Source organism: Dipodomys ordii, unplaced genomic scaffold (genome assembly GCF_000151885.1).
Source record: "Dipodomys ordii isolate 6190 unplaced genomic scaffold, Dord_2.0 Scaffold26, whole genome shotgun sequence".
Classification (NCBI taxonomy): Eukaryota; Metazoa; Chordata; class Mammalia; order Rodentia; family Heteromyidae; genus Dipodomys; species Dipodomys ordii.
In genome coordinates this window covers 14,146,455-14,165,263 of record NW_012267242.1, presented here as the reverse complement: position 1 = coordinate 14,165,263, position 18,809 = coordinate 14,146,455, and the positions used below count along the sequence as shown (strand labels likewise).

At 46.2% G+C, this 18,809-nt stretch overlaps 3 protein-coding genes across 4 annotated transcripts in view; 2 read left to right on the top strand and 1 right to left on the bottom strand.

Moving 5' to 3' along the window:
* Positions 1-2,886, top strand: part of Nup210l (nucleoporin 210kDa-like) — an 89,212-nt gene extending 86,326 nt beyond the window's left edge. For both annotated transcript variants that reach the window (XM_013015307.1, XM_013015306.1), the window contains 3 exons: positions 1,597-1,701; positions 2,374-2,448; positions 2,530-2,886. In XM_013015307.1, the coding sequence (XP_012870761.1) occupies positions 1,597-1,701; positions 2,374-2,448; positions 2,530-2,633 (284 nt within the window). In that variant the 3' untranslated portion in view covers positions 2,634-2,886. The remainder of the gene's footprint in view (positions 1-1,596; positions 1,702-2,373; positions 2,449-2,529) is intronic.
* A 90-nt stretch (positions 2,887-2,976) lies between these two features.
* Rps27 (ribosomal protein S27) lies at positions 2,977-4,544 on the bottom strand. The gene is made up of 4 exons (XM_013015309.1): positions 4,492-4,544; positions 4,065-4,173; positions 3,649-3,759; positions 2,977-3,071 (listed from the first exon to the last, which is right to left on the bottom strand). The coding sequence occupies exons 1-4, from the start codon at positions 4,495-4,497 to the stop codon at positions 3,043-3,045; spliced, it is 255 nt and encodes an 84-aa protein (XP_012870763.1). The 5' UTR covers positions 4,498-4,544; the 3' UTR covers positions 2,977-3,042.
* A 5,351-nt stretch (positions 4,545-9,895) lies between these two features.
* Rab13 (RAB13, member RAS oncogene family) lies at positions 9,896-14,704 on the top strand. The gene is made up of 8 exons (XM_013015043.1): positions 9,896-10,160; positions 11,512-11,572; positions 12,584-12,644; positions 13,113-13,190; positions 13,286-13,375; positions 13,498-13,563; positions 13,664-13,717; positions 13,870-14,704. The coding sequence occupies exons 1-8, from the start codon at positions 10,037-10,039 to the stop codon at positions 13,945-13,947; spliced, it is 612 nt and encodes a 203-aa protein (XP_012870497.1). The 5' UTR covers positions 9,896-10,036; the 3' UTR covers positions 13,948-14,704.
* Positions 14,705-18,809: the final 4,105 nt, after the last annotated feature.

The following is an 18,809-nucleotide window of genomic DNA, read 5'->3' as shown; positions in this document are numbered from 1 at the left end:
TGGGTTTCTCAGCACCACATAAGCAAAAAAGAAAACAAGCCAGAAGTGGTGCCGTGGCTCAAGTGGTAGAGCGCTAGCCTTGAGCTGAAGAGCTGAGGGACAGCGCCCAGGTCCAGAGTTCAGGCCCCACGAGCAGACCCAAAGATAAATAAAATATACAAATCTTAGCCTGGGTGGCTCCCACCTATAATCCTAGCTACCCGAGGCTGAGATCTGATGATCAGTCTGAAGCCAGTAGACTGGGAAGGTAGCCCAGTACTGGGTTCAATTCTGCAGCACCACATAAACAGAAAAAGCCCAAAGTGGTGTTATGGTTTAAGGGTAGAATGCTAACCCTGAGCCTAAGAGAGCTGAGGGAAAGCACAGGCCTAAAGTTCAAGCCCCTTAACTGACAAAAAAAAAAAGACACCAGAAGTGGCTGGGGCTCAAGTGGTAGAATACTACCCTTGGGCATAGAGGCTCAGGGACATAGAGTCTCACGGTCTCTCCTGCCCGTGATGACTGAACCACAATCCTCAGATCTCAGCCTCCTGCCTAGCTAGCATTATAGGCATGAGCTCAGGGCCTGGGCACTGTCCCTGAGCTTGCACTTTACCACTTCAGCCACAGTGCCACTTCTGGCTTTTTCTGTTTATGTAGTGCTGAGGATTTGAACTCAGGGCTTCACACATGCTAGTGAGCACTTTGCTACTAAGCTACATTCCCAGTCCCCCCCCCCTTTCTTTGGGTCCAGTTGTGGGGCCTGAACTCTGAGCCTTGGCACTGTCCCTCAGCTCTTCAGCTCAAGGCTAGCGCTCTACCACTTGAGCCACAGCACTTCCAGCTTTTTTTTTTTGCTTATGTGATGCTGAGGCATCAAACCCAGGGCCTCATGCATGCAAGGCAAGCGCTCTACCACTGAGCCACCTTCCCAGCCCCCCCAGTCCCCTTTTATGTATTGTTTTAACCCTTCCAAGTATAGAGGGCACTTTTCCTTTTCTTCTAAGAGCTAAGAACAAAGAATTTAGCTTGGTGGTAGGGCTCATACACAGCATGCACAAGACCAGATTCCCATCTTGGGCACCAAAAGGAGGGAGGTAGACAAAAGGGATTCCAGAGTCCTACCAGCAGAATTCTCAATATATGACATATTACAATATTGAGTCTATGGGTACACACATTCCATAAAGCTTTAATGGGACATATAAAGTCAGTAACATAAATAAGCTACAAATACTGTCAGAAGAATGCATTTATCACCAATAGAATCCAGATGCCATACTCATGTTCTGATCATTATATCTCAAAATTTCTCTTAATAGATGTATACCTAGGTTGGTATTTTTTGGGGGGGGATCTTGAATTAAAGGTGTGGGTGCTGCCTCTTACCATTTTCTGCTTAAGGCTGGTGCTCTACCACTTGAGCCACAGCTTAACGTTATTTAATGGACTCACGTGGACTTTCCTGGCCAGGCTGGCTTCTAACCAAGAACCTCATTCTCCTGAGAATTATAGCATGAACCACCCACACCCAGTTTACTCTTATGACCATGTCCTCAAATGCAGCATCTGCTTTGTCTTACAAAATAACTATTTTCGGTTATATCCAATGTGTAGATCAGTGTGCAAATCCAGGTGTCTTCAAGCGGTTCGTTGGTTCTTACCAGATCCTCCTCTTTACCCTCTTTGTGGTGTTGGCATCAACAGCTTTCATCTTTCTAGGTAAGGAGTCCTTATGTCTGCACCGTGGACTTTGACTTGGAAATTGCCTTCATTTTATTGCACAAACTGAGGATGAAAATTAGCTGTTTATCATGCCTAGTTTATGAAAAGGAAATGACACCGAGCTATAGCCTCCCTAGCTCACCCATTACTTCTTTACCAAAAGTAATAAACTGGGTATAGCAAACTATGAATAGTGGAAACTCCTACTAATAAATCTTGAGAAAAACAGGTACTGTTGTTCCAATCCATGGCTAAGGAGTCAAGCAATATAACATCACTATTGCCCGCCAATATAGTCTCACCTGTACTTTAAGTTGAACTGAAATTTCCTGTCAGTAGTGTACTGCCACTCAATTATAATTCCCCCAGAATTGATGGAGGACTTAGGATAGCCAAAGTCCACACTCAAGCACCTTCTATAATTCAGTGGTTCCACTTAATGTCTGTGTACATCCTCCTATATACTTCCAATTATATCTAATTACTACAGATGCCTATATTCCCTATATTAAGGGAATAACAAGGAAAAAGAGGCCTCAGGTACAATCCTTGGATAGTAGAATGGACACAGTAAAGTGAATTGAGTCATTACCTTTTATCCTAAACCTGGGTTTATAAAGGACTTTACTCAAATTCTTAATCCTTCTTTGTTACATCTCCCTTTTCCAGCATACAGTGCTGTTCTAAATAAGATACAGACTGTTCCAGTTGTTTATGTACCAACTATAGGAGCAACACAACAAGGTAACAGCCACTGTCCTCATCTTTGAGCTCAGATACATCTTTACTTACAAGTCATCATTTCCATTCCCTCTTTATTTCTAGGTTCTTATACTACCACATGTCCTCCCTCCTCTCCTTTCCTGAGTGCACAGCCCCCAGCAGGCCAGAGTCGACTACAGCATTGGCTATGGACAAGAAGGTACTGACGTGTACTTGAACAAGTCACCCATAAACGAAGGAAAATGGGAAGTTTCTAGCTCTAAACAAGAAGTCTAGCAGCAAACTATACTAATTTTCTAAAGGCTGTTGAAAACTGTAAATAAAGGATGTGAGGGCTTTTTGTTAACTTTGTTGGATTGTTTTAAAGATGAAAAGTTCTTAATATTAGGAAAACAAGTCACAAATAAACTTTATCTAGCACCTTAAGGTCCCAAATAGACTTTTTTGAAGTTACTTGGCCACTTACTTGCCTCAAAAGACTAGCATTCTTCTCTTCTGGTTGCCCCTGAATACTTGAGGCAGGAAGTTCCTAGCAGTTAAACAAGACAATGAACACGATATATCCAAAATGTGTTTATTGGGACGGTTTCCCATTCATCTTGGTTCACGGTGCTTTTAGTGCTGCTTCCTTCTGAAGGAACATCCTGGAGGGAAAAAGTACAAAGGTTACATGACTTCCACCCATCTACCCTCCCCAATGCCTCACCCACCTCCACAAGATTAGATGCCACAGTAAGGTACTTATTTTTCAACTCCACTAGCTGTACCCTATTTATATACCATTTCCTATTTGCCTGAGCCTATTAGAAACCCTTTAATCAAAACCCATCAATCCTAGCTTTACTCAACAGTGTTCACACTAGCATACTTTTTGATAATGCCTATTTGTATAAAAGACAGGAAACACCTTTACAAGTCAGTCTGCAGTTACATGTATACGATTTCTCACTCAGAAATTCTAGGACAAAAAGGACCACCTGGAAAGGCACCAGTGACTCACAGCTTTAGTTGTATCTACTCAAGAGACTAAGATCTGAGAATCACAGTTCAAGGCCAACCTGGGCAGTTAAGTCTGAGGCTCTTAATCTCCAATTAATCCCCAAAGGCCAGAAGTGGATCTATAGCTTTGCGCACAAATGTGCTCAGGGACAGCAGCCAGGCCATAACCCAGAAAGGGTCTTTAACAAAAACAAAAACCACAGCATCATTTAGACCATTTACCTTCTGTAAGCCTTGCTTTTCCTCCTGTAGGCTGGCAGAGGACAGTAGAGCAACCAACACACAAAACTACTGTTTGTGCATGGCTAAAGACCGTGGTGATTTTATAGCATCCTAGAAAAATACAGTCAAGCAGCGAAAGGTTAATAGTTTTCAATTGCCACCCTTAATCATTTCTAACTCGTCCCATTGGTGTTTCTTGTGGAATATGGGGACTTCGATGGGGAATCATTAACTCCAAACACTCCAAAAACTGCACGTTACTAGTCACATACATTTTAACTTTAATAAATCAGGAGTAGCAGTGTATCTATTTTACAGACTACAAACGCAAGCTGACAAGTTGCTTTAAGGACACAGCACAAGTGACACTACAACTGGTCCCCGTTGCTTTCCCACTGTCCGGCCAGTCAACTTACCTGGGCATTTCACATCCATGAAGTAGGAATTGGGGCTCTGCACCAGGCGCTTCTTCTTGTGTTTCCTCTTCTCCTCTTCAGGAGAGGGATGAAGGAGATCCTTTGCGAGCTAGAGGAGGCAGGAGCGCGGAGATTCAGAAAGCAACGGAGAAAGGAGGGAAATAAAAAACAAGTTCCTACGGTCACACACCGGGGGAAAGTCGCCCCTCGCCGCCCCTGGCCTCTGCGCAGCTGGGCCGCCATCTTATCTCCTCCCCGCCCCCGTCAACACGGGTGGCCCTCGGCCGCAGCGGCTCCTGGAGTTAAACGCCCTAAGAAGTGCAGCGAGTATGTAAGTGGGGCTGCTCTAGGACCCGAAACCAGCCTAAGGAGGGGCAGGGGCACCGCAGAAGGAGAACTTAGCCGAAACCTCGCCCAGGGCACTCACAGGCATGTTCTCGGGAGGAGGTCGTCACTGCCGGAAAGGAGCGAAAGCGGAAATCCTGCGCCTTATATAGGGACTCTCACCGGAAGTGGCGTAACGAGCTTACCCCGCCATGTTGGGAAGGTCAAAAGCTCGTCGGCAGTGGGGCGTGGCGGGGCCGCCATTTGCAGAAGGGATCGGTTGTAGTCGCTTCGCAGATGAGGCGTCGCCATGTTGTGGGTCCCGTGTTGAGCTCCCTGGAGGGGTTAACGCACACTGGCTGAAGCCTGGTAAACGGAGCAGCGGAGGCAACCGACCCAAGACCGCGCCATATCGAGGACTTGTTTTATTTTTCAGTTACCGATATTGCTTACTATTTAGTAATTCTGCGTGTAAATAGTCTATTTAGTATTCTATCAGGGCTGGGAAGGTGGCTCAGTGGTAGAGTGCTCGCCTCGCATGCATGAGCTCTGGGTTTGATTCCTCACTCAGCACCACATAAGCAGAAAAAAGCTCAAGTGGTAAGATGCTAGCCTTGAGCTTAAGAGCTGAGGGACAGCGCCCAGGACCGACTATATACGTGTGTGTGTGTGTGTGTGTGTTCCACTTAATAATCATGGATAAGCCTCACACCTGTAATGCTAGCTACTCACAAGGCTGAGATTTGAGAATCCGAGTTCAAAGCCAGTTTGAATGAGAAAGTTGACTGAAACTCATCTCCATTTAACCACTAAAAAAAAAAAAAAAAATAGAGCTGGTTATATGGTGGAGTGCTAGCCTGGATTATGGAGCTGGGTGCTGGTGGCTCTTGTCTATAATCCTAGCTATTCAGGAGGCTGAGATCTGAGGATCGCGATTCAAAGTCAGCCAGGGCAGGAAAGTCCATGAGACTTTTTTTTTTTTTGTCAGTCTGAGGGCCTTAACTCTGAACCACCTTCCCAGTCCATGAGACTCTTATCTCCAATTAACCACCAGAAAACAGAAAGTAGCCGTGTGGCTCAAGTGGTTGAGTGCTCACCTTGAACTGAAGAGCGCAGGGACAGTGTCCAGGTCCAGAGTTCAAGTTCCATGACCAACAAGAAAATAACGATAATAGGGTCTGGGAAGGTAGCTCAGTGGTAGAGCGCTTGCCTTGCATGCATGAGACCCTGGGTTCAATACCTCAGCACCACATAAGCAAAAAGGAAAAAGCCGGAAGTGGCGCTGTGGCTCAAGTGGTAGAGTGCTAGCCTTGAGCTGAAGAGCTGAGGGACAGCGCCCAGGCCCAGAGTTCAGGCCTACAACCGGACCACCCCCCCAAAAAAAAATAATAATAATAATGTGGTTTGAAACCAGGCACTGGGAGCACAAGCCTATATTGCTAGCCTCTTAAGAGGCTGAGATCTGAGGATTCTATTTCAAAGCCAGGAAGGACAGAAGTCCTTGAGACTCTCTAATTAACCACAAAAAGCTGAAGTGGAGCTGGGAATGTGGCCTAGCGTGCCTAGCATGCATGAAACTCCTCACTACACATAAACAGAAAACACTGCAAGTGGCACTGTGGCTCAAGCAGTTGAGTGAAAGCAGCTCAGGGACAGTGTCCAAGCCCTGAGTTCACACCCCAGGACTGAAAAAAAAAAGGCCGGAGCTGTGGTTCAAGGTACCCCTTGAACCACCCCTAAGCAAAAAGAGTTCAGGTACAACACTCTGGCTGGTAATTCAAGCCCTATTACTGGCACACACACACACACATATTAAAGACTAAAGTCTGAAAGACAACCAGCCATGCAAAGATCTTAGGGGAAAAGCATTCTATGCTGCAAGGCTAGAATGAGTCTGGCATAGTTGAAAGAGTAAGTCAGTAGTTACCTATGATTTGAAAGCCTAGGGGAGGATCTTATTGGAGTTACAATGAAAGCAGGTATACACCAGCCTAAGTCTTAGAGAGAGGTAAATAGAACAATAATATATTGCTGTAAGTGCAAAATCCAGACCCAACCAGATAGAAAGATAGAAAGAAAAAGACTTTTATAACTTTTATCAGAATAATTCATGGTAAATGAACAATTGTGTGTGTGTGTGTGTGTGTGTGTCCTTGTGCTCTTGCTTAGCTTTTTTTTTTTTTTTTTCCGGTCAGTCATGAGGGCTGAATTCTGAGCCTGGGTGCTGTCCCTCAGCTCTTCAGCTCAAGGCTAGCACCCTATCACTTGAGCCACAGTGCCACTTCCAGCTTTTTTCTGCCTATGTGGTGCTGAGGAATCAAACCCAGGGCCTCATGCATGTGAGGCAAGCACTCTACCACTGAGCCAACTTCCCAGCCCCCTGCTTAGCTTTTTTATTGAAGGCTGGTGCTCTACCATTTGAGCCATGTACTCATTTCTGGCTTTTTGCTAGTTAATTGGAAATAAGAGTCTTACGGTGGGACTAAGAAGGCAGCTCAGTGGTAGAGTGCTTGCCTCCCTTGCATGCGTCCCTGGGTTTGATTCCTCAGCACCATATAAGCATGAAAAGGTGGAAGTGGTGCTGTGGCTCAAGTGGTAGAGCACTAGCCTTGAGCTGAAGAACTGAGGGACAGTGCCCAGGCCCAAAGTTCAGGCCCCACAACCAACAACAAAACAAAAGAGTCTCATGGTTTTGTCTGTACTATAATCCTCAAATCTCAGTCTTCTAAGTAGTTACGATTGTAGGCATGAACCATCAGTGCCGGACTATATTGGGTACTTAAGGGACAGGTGAAACATGGTTGTGTCAAGGAGGAAAAATTTGGAAGGAATTGAGGTAAAAGATAGGAGAGAATAGAAAGGAATTGAGGCTTGGGCACATAGCTCAGTGGTAGCGTGCTTGCCTAGCAGGCACAAGGCCCTAGGTGGATGCTTAGGACTGGGGAAAAATAGAATTGAGCTGTGATACACATTTGTAGTCCCAGCAGCTAGGGAAGTGGAGGCCAGGAGACCCCTTGAATCAGGAACTAAGGAACTGAATAGCTGTTACTGAGAAGAGGGGAACATGGATATAAAGGATTGGAGGTGTGACTCATGTGATAGAGGACTTGTGTAAAAAAGGGACAGCCCTAAATTCCAATTGTCAAAGCAAAACAAAGCTGGGCACCTGTGGCTCATGCCTGCAATCCTAACTACTGAGGAGGCTGAGATCTGAGGATCACAATTTGAAGCCAGACCTGCAGGAAAGTCCATGAAAGTCTTTTTTTGTTTTTGTTTTTTGTTTTGTTTTGCCAGTCATGGGGCCTGAGCGCTGTCCCTCAGCTCTTCAGCTCAAGGATAGCACTCTACCACTTGAGCCACAGCGCCACTTCCGGCTTTTTTTTTCCTGCTTATGTGGTGCTGAGGAATCGAACCCAGGGCCTCATGCATGCAAGGCAAGCACTCTACCACTGAGCCACCTTCCCAGCCCTCCATGAAAGTCTTATCTCCATTTAACCACCTAAAAACCTTTGAGCTATATAGCTCCAAATGGTAGAGCACTAGCCTTGAGCAAAAAAGCTTAGGAGCAATGTCCAGGCCCTGAGTTCAGGCTCTGTGGATGGCACAAAAAAAGAAAAAGCCAGCCGGGTGCTGGTGGCTCACGCCTGTAATCCTAGCTACTCAGGAGGCTGAGATCTGAGGATTGCGGTTCAAAGCCAGCCCGGGCAGGAGAGACTGTGAGACTCCTATCTCCAATAAACCACCAGAAAACCGGAAGTGGCGTTGTAGCTCAAGTGGTAGAGCGCTAGCCTTGAGCTGAAGAGCTGAGGAACAGCGCCCAGGCCCATAGTTCAGGCCCCACGACTGACAAAAAAAGAAAAGAAAAAAAGAAAAAGCCAGGCACTGGTGGCTCACGCCTGTAATCCTAGCTACTCAGAAGACAGATCTGAGAATCACCAGGTCAAAGCAGTGAGGGCAGGACAGTGAGATTCTTATCTCTAATAAACTACTCAGAAAAAGCCAGAAGTGGTATTGTGGCTCAAGTGGTAGAGCGCTAGCCTTGAGTACAAAGAGGCTCAGGGACAGGGCTAGGCCCTAAGTTCGAGCCCCAGGATTCGCAAAAAAAAAAAGGAGGAAACAAAACATGGTCATAGGTAACAAAGTAAACTGACAAAAGATGCTTTCTCATAACTAGTACACATTTTTATGACAGAGACATATCTTTAGAAAAGATTATGGGGAGAAAAATACAGTCAGTATTTCATGGTATATACCACAAAATTAGGAAAAGTAAAGGAAGGGGTAGGCCAATGGGGGGAGGGTGACACTGATGGCACTTATACAATCAATAATCAAGATACATTATATTCATAAGCTGCTTTGTTAAATGGCACCTCCTTTGTACAACTACTTTTTTTTTTGTCAGTCGTGGGACCTGAACTCTGGGCCTGGGCGCTGTCCCTCAGCTCTTCAGCTGTAGACTAGCGCTCTACCACTTGAGCCTCAGCCCCACTTCCAGCTTTTTCTGCTTATGTGGTGCTGAGGAATCGAACCCAGGGCCTCATGTATGCAAAGCAAGCACTCTACCACTGAGCCACATTCCCAGCCCCCTGTACAACAACTTAAATGTAATAAAATATTAAAAAAAGAAAACAAGGTTACTTTGAATAATGTTTTCCAAAGGTCAAGATAAAAATTCTGTTTCTTTATAGCAATGTTGTCTATACTTAAGAGTCTAAGTTGCTAAATCTCAACTTTCCCAGACCATTTTGAATAGAAAGATGCCAGACACACTGTCCCATTACCATTTACAAGCGATGTTCATACATACATATATATGCATATATATCGACACAAAGAGTGCTTAAATCCCAATACCTGTGTTCTTGAGCTATCTGATCAAAAAAGAAAAATCACACACCAGAAGGCCTCAAAACGAAAACTCTTCGGACTGAAGAATGGGGAAGAGGAGATACAGGGAAGAAGGCTGTGTGTAGTTTTGGGGGTGTAGCGGGGTGGGCTGATTTATAACTAGTTTAATGTTCACTGTGTTCCACCAGGGGGCAGATGTACCCAGTAAATCACTTGCCACTTCTGGGCTCCCGCTCTTTCCAAAGGGAGCTGGAGTCCATAAAACTGAGGGCGTGAGAACACCTAACACTAGGGTTCCAGGACCTGTGGCCCGGCCTCGGGAAGGCTTCTGAGCGACCTTGAAAACCCAGCTTCTGCTTTTGATGACTTTCCAGTGCCAGCCCCAACCTCCACCCTTGAGTCCAAATTCTTTGCCCTTCCCCTAATTAAAAAAAGAAATCTCTTTTCCCGGTCGTCCGGTTAGCCCTGGGCTTCCCTTCTCCCCAGTCTCTCCAGCGCAGAACTGACAGGAACGACCCGAGAGGAACCGCAAGCTCTCGGCAGGTTGCGGGGCCCGGGCCGGGAAGGACCGGAGCCGGAGGACCCGAGGCCCGGCCCGGCCCTCGCCTCGCCGGCGGGAGGGGGCGGAGTCGGCAGGAGTTGCCGCCTCTCTCTTTCCCGGAGCTTGGGCGGAGAGGGAGGGAAACTTCTTCCTGGCCTGGGCTCGGGGCCCACTCGGTCCGCCAGCCCTCCCATTCCTCCTCCAACCAGTGCCGAGCCCTTCCCCACCCCTCTCCCCGCAGCCCCCAGTGTCCGCCATGGCCAAAGCCTACGACCACCTCTTCAAGTTGCTGCTGATCGGGGACTCGGGGGTGGGCAAAACTTGTCTGATCATTCGCTTTGCAGAGGACAACTTCAACAGCACCTACATCTCCACCATTGGTGAGACCACACTGACCTCCGATTCCCCCTGCACCCTATTTAGGGACTCTGCTTTTTTGTCCTCTTAGAAAATCACTTCTAACTCCAGCCCCTGGCCTCTGGCTCGACCCCCCCCCCCCCATACTGGTCTCTAACCTGTGACCTCTCTGAGGCTCCCTCCCCTACCTGTTCACCTAGGGCTCTCCATCTGCTCTTCACCATTCCGGCTTCCCTCTACCAACAGCTGTCCTCACTTCTGCTGGCCAATTCTTTCTGTTCCGCTAGCTTGCTTCTTGCATCCCCTCACCTTCAGATCTGTTTCCCAGGTTCCCTCCCCTCTACAGGGTTTTGGGAGAGAAGGTGGAACTGTGTGGCTGGGTATCTGGGGGTGGGGGTGGCTGTTTGACTGTGATCATGAATATGCATTCGCCTGTTGATGGGAATGAGGGGACTTTTGGGGTCTCTGAGTCATCCCTCTGGTGACTCATCCTTTTCTCTGGATCCCCCAGCAGTGGCCTGGGAAATAAGACCAGGAGAGCCTCAAAATAATTCTGGTTACAAAGAGAAAGGAAATCTATCCCTCTTTCCTACTCCAGACTCAGGAGGAATCCTGGTGAATCTTAATTCCAAGTGGATCACTAGTTAGTTGGCAAAGACTGGCCAAATACCTTTTCCCTTATTCGCTGTGTGGTGTGTGTGTGTGTGTGTGTGTGTGTGTGTGTGTGTGTGTGTGTGTGTGTGTTTGTGTGTGTGTGTGTGTCTTGGGGCTCAAAGTCTGATCTTGGGCACTGTTCCTAAATTTCTGTGCTCAAGACTAGTGCACTACCACTTGAACCACAAAGCCACTTCTAACTTTTTGGCAGTTAATTGGAGATAGTTTTAGGGACTTTCCTGCCTGGGTTGCTTTGAACCTCGATCCTCAGATCTCAGCCTCCTGAGTAACTAGGATTACAGATGTGAGCCACAAGCATCGGCCCTTTTCCCTTACTCATTACCCCATAATGCTAGGAGGGTAGTGAGTACAGACAGGTTCTATGGAAACAGAAGGAGAGAGGAATAAGGAATGTGAAAATAATATTTGGGAGGAGATAGAGGCTGAAGCCTAAGAATTGTCAGCTGGCCTAGCCTTATGCTCCTTGCGGAATTTATACCTGGGGGGGGGAAGGGATACATAATATCTAAGTAAAAACATTATGCTTGCTATATAAATACAGCTTTGAGAAAAAGCCTCCTAAATGTCCACTTCCAACCAAGTTGCTTCCCCAAGTACCAGCCCTAGGGAGTTATTGGCGCTGCCTCTGGTCTCTTCCACCGTGCTCTTCTATGCATACACACACTCATCTGGACTTCCGTGCATACATTTCCTCCCTAGGAATTGATTTCAAGATACGTACTGTGGATGTGGAGGGGAAGAAGATCAAACTTCAAGTCTGGTGAGTACACACTTCCCTCCCCATGTCCATACACACACCTAGCCAGCCTTCCCCATTTACCGCCCCCCCCTTTTTTTGTGTGCCAGTCCTGGGGCTTGAACTCAGGGCCTGGGCAGGGTCCCTGAGCTTCTTTCACTCAAGGCCACACAGCACCAGCACCAGCTTTTTCTGTTTATGTGGTACTGAGGAGTCGAACCCAGGGCTTTCTGTATGCTAGGCAAGCACTCTACCACTAAGCCACCTTCCCAGTCATTGTTTCTATTTTGCTTCGTTTGTCCTGCTTTCTCTGTGACCGCTTTCTACCACCACTCTTTATTTATTTGCTTAGTCAGCTGTCCTTCCATCTCTCTTCCTGTTCTCCCAGCCATTTTAAGCTGATTTGTAACTGTTGATTCCCTCAGGGTCAAATCATTCTCTGAACTTGAAAGCAAATGTCTGTTGAGCTACCGTGTAGAAACAGGGCAAAAATAATTAAGATTTGACTCCAGTACTATTGATATCTCGAAATTATAGAGTGGTTACAAGGCCAGGTATAGAGGTTTGACTAAACCACACAAGGAAGTTGGAGACCCTGAAGATATTCAAGGGTTTAGCGGAGAAATTGTATTATAGATAAGAGCAGATAGGGGTTCAGATCCAGGTTCTGATTTATAGTAATTATCCACTCTCTCCAAATCTCTTTCCTCACTGGTAAATGGAAAATAAAACAAGACTTGCTGGCATAGGGTGAGTTCTGGACAACATGATATATGCACATAAAAAATGCTACTTTTAAGCATGCTTGGCACAGAGTAAGTATTCAATGAGTAAACAAAAGACATCCTGTTGTTTGGTCCTCTACCATCTCTCAATAGCAACCCAAATGTCTTTCATCCTCTTCCTCCTTTACCATTTCCTGATTCTGGTCTTTCAGCCCCACTATGTTGTAAAAGCTGAAATTCTTAGGGAAGGAATTCTATGCTTGGAGAGACCCCTTTCCTCTATCCCATCCCATGGAAACTTCTTCTTCAGGGACACAGCTGGCCAGGAGCGATTCAAGACGATAACTACTGCCTATTACCGTGGAGCTATGGTATGAAGTGTGGGTCTAGACAATTGCTGAGGATTTGGGATTAGAATTCGTTTTTGTTTTTGCCAGTTCTGGGGCTTGAACTCAGAGGCCTGGGCTCTAGCTTTTGTGCTCAAGACTAGTGCTCTACCACTTGAGCTACAGCTCCACTTCTGGCTTTTGGGTAGTTTATTAGAGGTTAAGTGTCTCACAGACTGTCCTGCCTGGGGTAGATTGGTACTATAATCCTCAGATCTCAGCTTCCTGAGTAGCTAAGTTTACAGGTGTGAGCACCAGTGTCTGGCTTAGAATTTGTTTTGTGAGTACAGAAGGGTCAAGTGTTGGGGCAGGTAAAACTGGAGGCACAGTATGAGTTGCAAAGAATACATATAGCTTATGTTTAGCCTGGGAGTGGGATTTGCTGGGTCACCTAGAAGGTAGTGAGAAGCCTAAATAGGACTGTGGTCTAAGGTGAACTTCCCTATCCCCCAGGGCATTATCCTAGTATATGACATCACAGATGAGAAATCCTTTGAGAATATCCAGAACTGGATGAAAAGCATCAAAGAGGTAAGGACCCTCCAGAAGAGATGGAGGAACTGAGTCAACACTGTAGGAGGAGAAGGGCAGGATCCAACTTTTTTGTCTTACCCTTCTGCTTCCAGAATGCCTCTGCTGGGGTGGAGCGCCTCCTACTGGGGAACAAGTGTGACATGGAGGCCAAGAGGAAAGTGCAGAAGGAGCAGGCCAATAAGGTGAGGGCCAGGCTGGATGATGCTCTGTAGCAGGGCTGGGAGAATGTACATGAGGTCCGATTGGAGAGGCCTTTGCTGCTGCCCGTTATCCAATGCTGTCCTTCCTACTTCACCCCCTGCAGTTGGCCCGAGAACATGGAATCCGATTCTTCGAAACAAGTGCCAAATCTAGCATGAACGTGGATGAGGTGAGACTCACCTTCCTCCCTACCCACCCCCCAAGAGATGGAATATTTTGAGATAGATTGATCCTTCTCTCTGATCCATTCTGAATAATCTCTCATTTAGGCTTTTCGTTCCCTGGCCCGGGATATCTTGCTTAAGTCAGGAGGCCGGAGATCGGTGAGTTGGTTCTACTGAGCCAGGTACCACTAATAGGAGTAAAAACGGAGGAGGAAATCAGTGCTAAGGCTTCCCATGTGGGTCAACTTCAGCTTATAGCCTCAGACCCCCAAGGAGCCTTTCAAACCGTAACCTACTCTTTTTGCCCCCAGGGAAACAGCAACAAGCCCTCCAACACTGACCTACAATCCTGTGACAAGAAGAACGCCAGCAAGTGCTCCCTGGGCTGAGATCCCTTCTTTGCCTCCTACCCTGAGCCTGGAGGCTCAACCTGAGGGAGGCAGGGCTGAGGTGGGGCTGCACAGGACAGAAATATTGGTGGAATTGGATAGAGCAGTAGGTGGTGTGGAGAAGGAGAACCAAAAATGGAAAAAGGGAGAAAAGGAATGCAGGGGCAGGGAGACAGAGGGGAAAGGATCAAGAAAGTGAAAGATGGTAGCGAAGGTAGAAGAAGAAAGAAGAGGGAACAGAGAAAAGATAACCCCAAGTCTTAGACCCTTCTTTGGGTTGATGGTTTCTTTGTTTTGTTTGCAGGTGTCTAACATTAATGTAATATATTGATTTATTGTGTTACTAGATTCAGGTGTTAGGTTCCTGGGTCAGGCTGCCAATCTCAGAAGGTTTGTCACTTTGCATGGTCTTTCTTAGTATTAAAGACCACTATTTGCACAAATGACCTGTGTGGATAACTTTCATTATTGTCAGAATTGTTCTACATTCAGAACAATTCTTGTTACTTCGAAGTGGCTGGTCCACTAGGTCTGGCAAGCAAGGAGCAGGAGGCACATGAGGACACATGACCTGAACAATTGATTCCCAGAGGACCACGATGGGCAGACAGACTTGTTCTAAGTGCAGGATATTCCAAGGGAGAAGGACCAAAGTGTAGCCTCAGGTAACAGTAGGATCTAATATGGTCTATCCAATGATGTACACAGAGTCCATTGAGTTATGTGTAGATACCACTGTTACTTGTAGATGGGAGAAAATGAGCCAAAGGAGAGATTCATTTATTCATGAATAAATGAGCATTTACTCTATGCCACACACAATATTCAGTAAACAGTTTTGGACTGGTACTTTCAAGCAGAGGACTAATCAAATTTTAACATAATCATCTCTTAGCTCATAAAAAGCAAACATGCAAAAACTACACACAGCTAAGCATGGTGACTCCCATCTGTAATCCTTGCTACTCAGGAGGCTGAGATCTAAGATCATAGTTTGAAGCCAGCCTAGGCAGGAAAGTCTAGTGGGGCTTCAACTCTGGGCTTGGGTGCTGCCCCTCAGTTCTTCAGCTTAAGGTGAATACTACCGCTTGAGACATCGCACCACTTCTAGTTTTCTAGTGGTTTATTGAAGATGAGTCTCACAGACTTTCCTGCCTGGGCTGGCTTTGAACCGCGATCCTTAGATCTCAGCCTCCTGAGTAGCTAGGATTACAGGCATGAGCCAACAGTGCCCAGCTAAATCCAGGAGACTCTTATTTCTAATCACCAAGAACCGGAAGTGGAGCTGTGCCTCAGGTGGTAGAGCACTGGTGCTTTTTTGCTCAAGGACAATGCCCAGGCCTGAGTTTAAATCTCAGGACTAGAAAACAACAACAACAAATCCAAAACTTGACATTGAAAGAATACCAATCAAAATTCAAGCTGGAGCTGGGAATTTGGCTTAGTGGTAGAGAGCTTACCTAGCTTGCCCTGGGTTCAATCCTCACTACCATATAAATAGAAAGTGGCATTGTGGCTCAAGTGGTAGAGTGCTAGCGTTGAGCAAAAGACTCAGGGACAGTACCAGATCTTGAGTTCAAGCCTCAGGACTAGCAAAAAAAAAAAAAAAAATCAAGCTTGATAAATATATCCTGTTTCTAGTTCGTTAATTGGAGATAAGAGTCTCACATGCTGGCTTGTCACTGTGATCCTTAGATCTCAGCCTCCTGAGTAGCTAGGAGGCTTATACCTTATACCCTTATACGTTAGGTATAAGGATGATTATAACTAGGAACAATGTTTTTACTTACAGTAGGAATCCAGAAACCAAGAAGACAAGAGATTCCCAAGTTCATAGTAGAGTCAGGTATTGCATTGATCTGGGCTCAGCTCCACTGATTGAATTATTTGGACTGCAAACAACAACATTCACCTAACTCAGGACACACAAGTCACCCTATGTCTCAGTTAGGATATCAGTGGCCATCCTGTTTTGAAGTCTTGCCCATCTCATCTTCATGTCAAAGTTTAGTAGAATTAACTCTTAAGTTCTATCACTGTATGTAGCTATAGGATAGGCTGGGTATGAGCAGAAACAAACGAGGTTAAAATATTAACAATGGCCGATGCCAGTGGCTCATGCCTGTAATCCTAGCTACTCAGGAGGCTGAGATCTGAGGATCACAGTTCAAAGCCAGCCCAGGCAGAAAAGTCCATGAGACTCTTATCTCCAATAAACCACTAGAAAACCAGAAGTGGTGCTGTGGCTCAAGCGGTAGAATGCTCGCCTTGAGCTGAAGAGTGCAAGGACAACACCCAAGCCCAGAGTTCAAGCCCCATGACCAACCAAAAAATAAAATTTAAAATATATGTATATATTAACAATGTCCAATAAAGAGGAGAAGCTTTAGGTTTCCTCTGGATCTATAGAAATAGCAGATGACAGGGAAGAATGCAAGTTCTTGTCCAGTTGGTACATAGGCAAAGGCATCCAGTAACCATGCTTCTAAACTATTTCTTTTTGGCTTTAGTTACTTTTAGACAGGTGGCAGAAGTGATTCCATTTGGATTCTGATAATATACTTAGTTGTGTGTGTGATTCTGATAATATACTTTGTGTGTGTATGTGTGTGTGTTTGTATTAGCACTGAAGCTTGAACTAAGGTCCTCCCTCAGCTTTTTCGCTCATGACTGGTACTCTAGCTTTTTGCTATTTGCTGCTTAAATGGAGCCAAGAGTCTCACTAATTAGTCTGTCTGCTGGCTTCCAACCTAGGTCTTCAGATCTCAGCCTCCTGAGTAGCTAGGATTATGAGCAGGAGCCCACCACCTATGCCTGGCATTACTCTCTTTCTTCTCTCTCTCTATTTTTTTTTTTTTAGTTTAAAATTTTATTGTAAAGACGCTGCAAAGGGGGGTTACAGTTACATGAGTAAGGTAATGAATATGTTTTTTTTTTTTTTTGGGTCCAGTCATGGGGCCTGAACTCTGGGCCTGGGCGCTGTCCCTCAGCTCTTCAGCTCAAGGCTAGCACTGTACCACTTGAGCCACAGCGCCACTTCCGGCTTTTTTCTTATGTGGTGCTGAGGAATCGAACCCAGAGCCTCGCGCATGCAAGGCAAGCGCTCTACCACTGAGCCACCTTCCCAGCCCAATGAATATGTTTCTTGTCAAACATTGTTGCTTTGTCGTTCTCCCACTATCCCTTCCCTCCTCCACTTCCCATATATATATTGTTGGTCGTGGGGCTTGAACTTGGCTTGGGTGATGTCCCTGCCCTCTTCAGCTCAAGGCGAGTACTCTTATTGCTTGAGTCACAGCACCTCCTCCGGTTTTCTAGTGGTTTATTAGAGATAAGAGTCCCATGGACTTTACTGCCCAGGCTGGCTTTGAATCGTGATCTTTACATCTCAGCCTCCTGAGTAGCTAGGATTACAGGTGTGAACTACCAGCACCCAGTACTCAGTATTTTTAAAACACAAAGCTTACTTCAAGACAGGAGCAAGCCGGGCGCTGGTAGCTCACGCCTGTAATCCTAGCTACTCAGGAGGCTGAGATCTGAGGATCGCGGTTCAAAGCCAGCCCGGGCAGGAGAGACCGTGAGACTCAGAAAACCGGAAGTGGCGCGTAGCTCAAGTGGTAGAGCGCTCGCCTTGAGCTGAAGAGCTGAGGGACAGCGCCCAGGCCCAGAGTTCAAGCCCCACGGCCAACCAAAAAAAAAAGACAGGAGCAAGTGGCCCTATCTGTAATTTTAGTGCCCAATAGGCTGAGATCTAAGAATTAAGGTTCAGCTAGGTGCTTTTGGCTTACACCTGCAATCCTATTCAGGAAGCTGAGATCTGAAGATTTTTTTTTCTTGTCCTGGGACTTGAACTCAGGGCCTGGGCACTGTCCCTGAGCTTCTTTTGCTCAAGGCTAGCACTCTGTCACCTGAGCCAAAGCCCCACTTCTGGCTTTTTCTGTGTATGTGCTACTGAGGAATTGAACCCAGGGCTTCATGCATGCTAGGCAAGCACTCTACCACTGTACCACCTTCCCAGCAGCTGAAGATTGTGATTCAAAGCCAGCCCAAGCAAGAAAAAGCATGAGACTTTCATCTCCAATTAACCACCAAAAAACCGGAAGTGGAGCTGTGGCTCAAAGTGGCAGAGTGCTAAGCCTTGAGCAAAAGAGCTCAGGGACAGTGTCCAGGCCGAGTTCAAGCCCACACCACTACCACCACCACCACCACCACCACCACCAACAACAACAAAAGAATTGAGGTTCAAAGCCAACCTGAACAAACAATTCTTATCTCCAGGAGAGTCCTCAGTTTAAGCCCCAGTACTGGCACAAACACACACAATAGATCTCATGGATTTCATCTTTTATAGAATCAGTGGAAGCCAGGCGCCGGTAGCTCACGCCTGTAATCCTGGCTACTTAGGAGGCTGAAATCTGAGGATTGCAGTTCAAAGCCAGCCTGAGCAGGAAAGTCCGTGAAACTCTTAACTCCAATAAACCACTCAGAAAACTGGAAGTGGCACTCTGGCTCAAGCAGTAGAGCACTCTCCTTGAGCTGAAGAGCTGAGGGACAGAACCCAAGCCCAGAGTTCAAGCCCTAAGACCGACAAAAAAAAAAAAAAATACAATTAATGGAAATGTTAGATTTGGCTTTGACAAATTGTACTGTTATATTTTACTGACATTGGGTGGGGGTGAAACTCAGTGGTATAGCATTTGCCTCGCATGGGCAAGGCCCTGGTTTTGATCCCCAGCACTAATGGAGGGAAATAAAAGGTGATTTGCTTTTGTTTTGATTTTTTGCCCCAAGCTGGCCTCAAAGTAGACTCTTTATCTTCAGCCTCCCTAGTGCTGGGATTACACACGTGTGCATTACCATGC

Coding starts and splice junctions, on each gene's coding strand:
- Rps27 (XM_013015309.1), bottom strand. Junction 3,760..4,064: donor CATGGATGTGAAATGCCCAG/GTAAGTTGACTG, acceptor GTATTTTTCTAG/GATGCTATAAAATCACCACG. Junction 3,072..3,648: donor AAAAGCAAGGCTTACAGAAG/GTAAATGGTCTA, acceptor TTTTCCCTCCAG/GATGTTCCTTCAGAAGGAAG.
- Rab13 (XM_013015043.1), top strand. CDS start 10,037: ATGGCCAAAGCCTACGACCACCTCTTCAAGTTGCTGCTGATCGGGGAC. Junction 13,191..13,285: donor GGATGAAAAGCATCAAAGAG/GTAAGGACCCTC, acceptor TTCTGCTTCCAG/AATGCCTCTGCTGGGGTGGA. Junction 13,718..13,869: donor AGTCAGGAGGCCGGAGATCG/GTGAGTTGGTTC, acceptor TTTTGCCCCCAG/GGAAACAGCAACAAGCCCTC.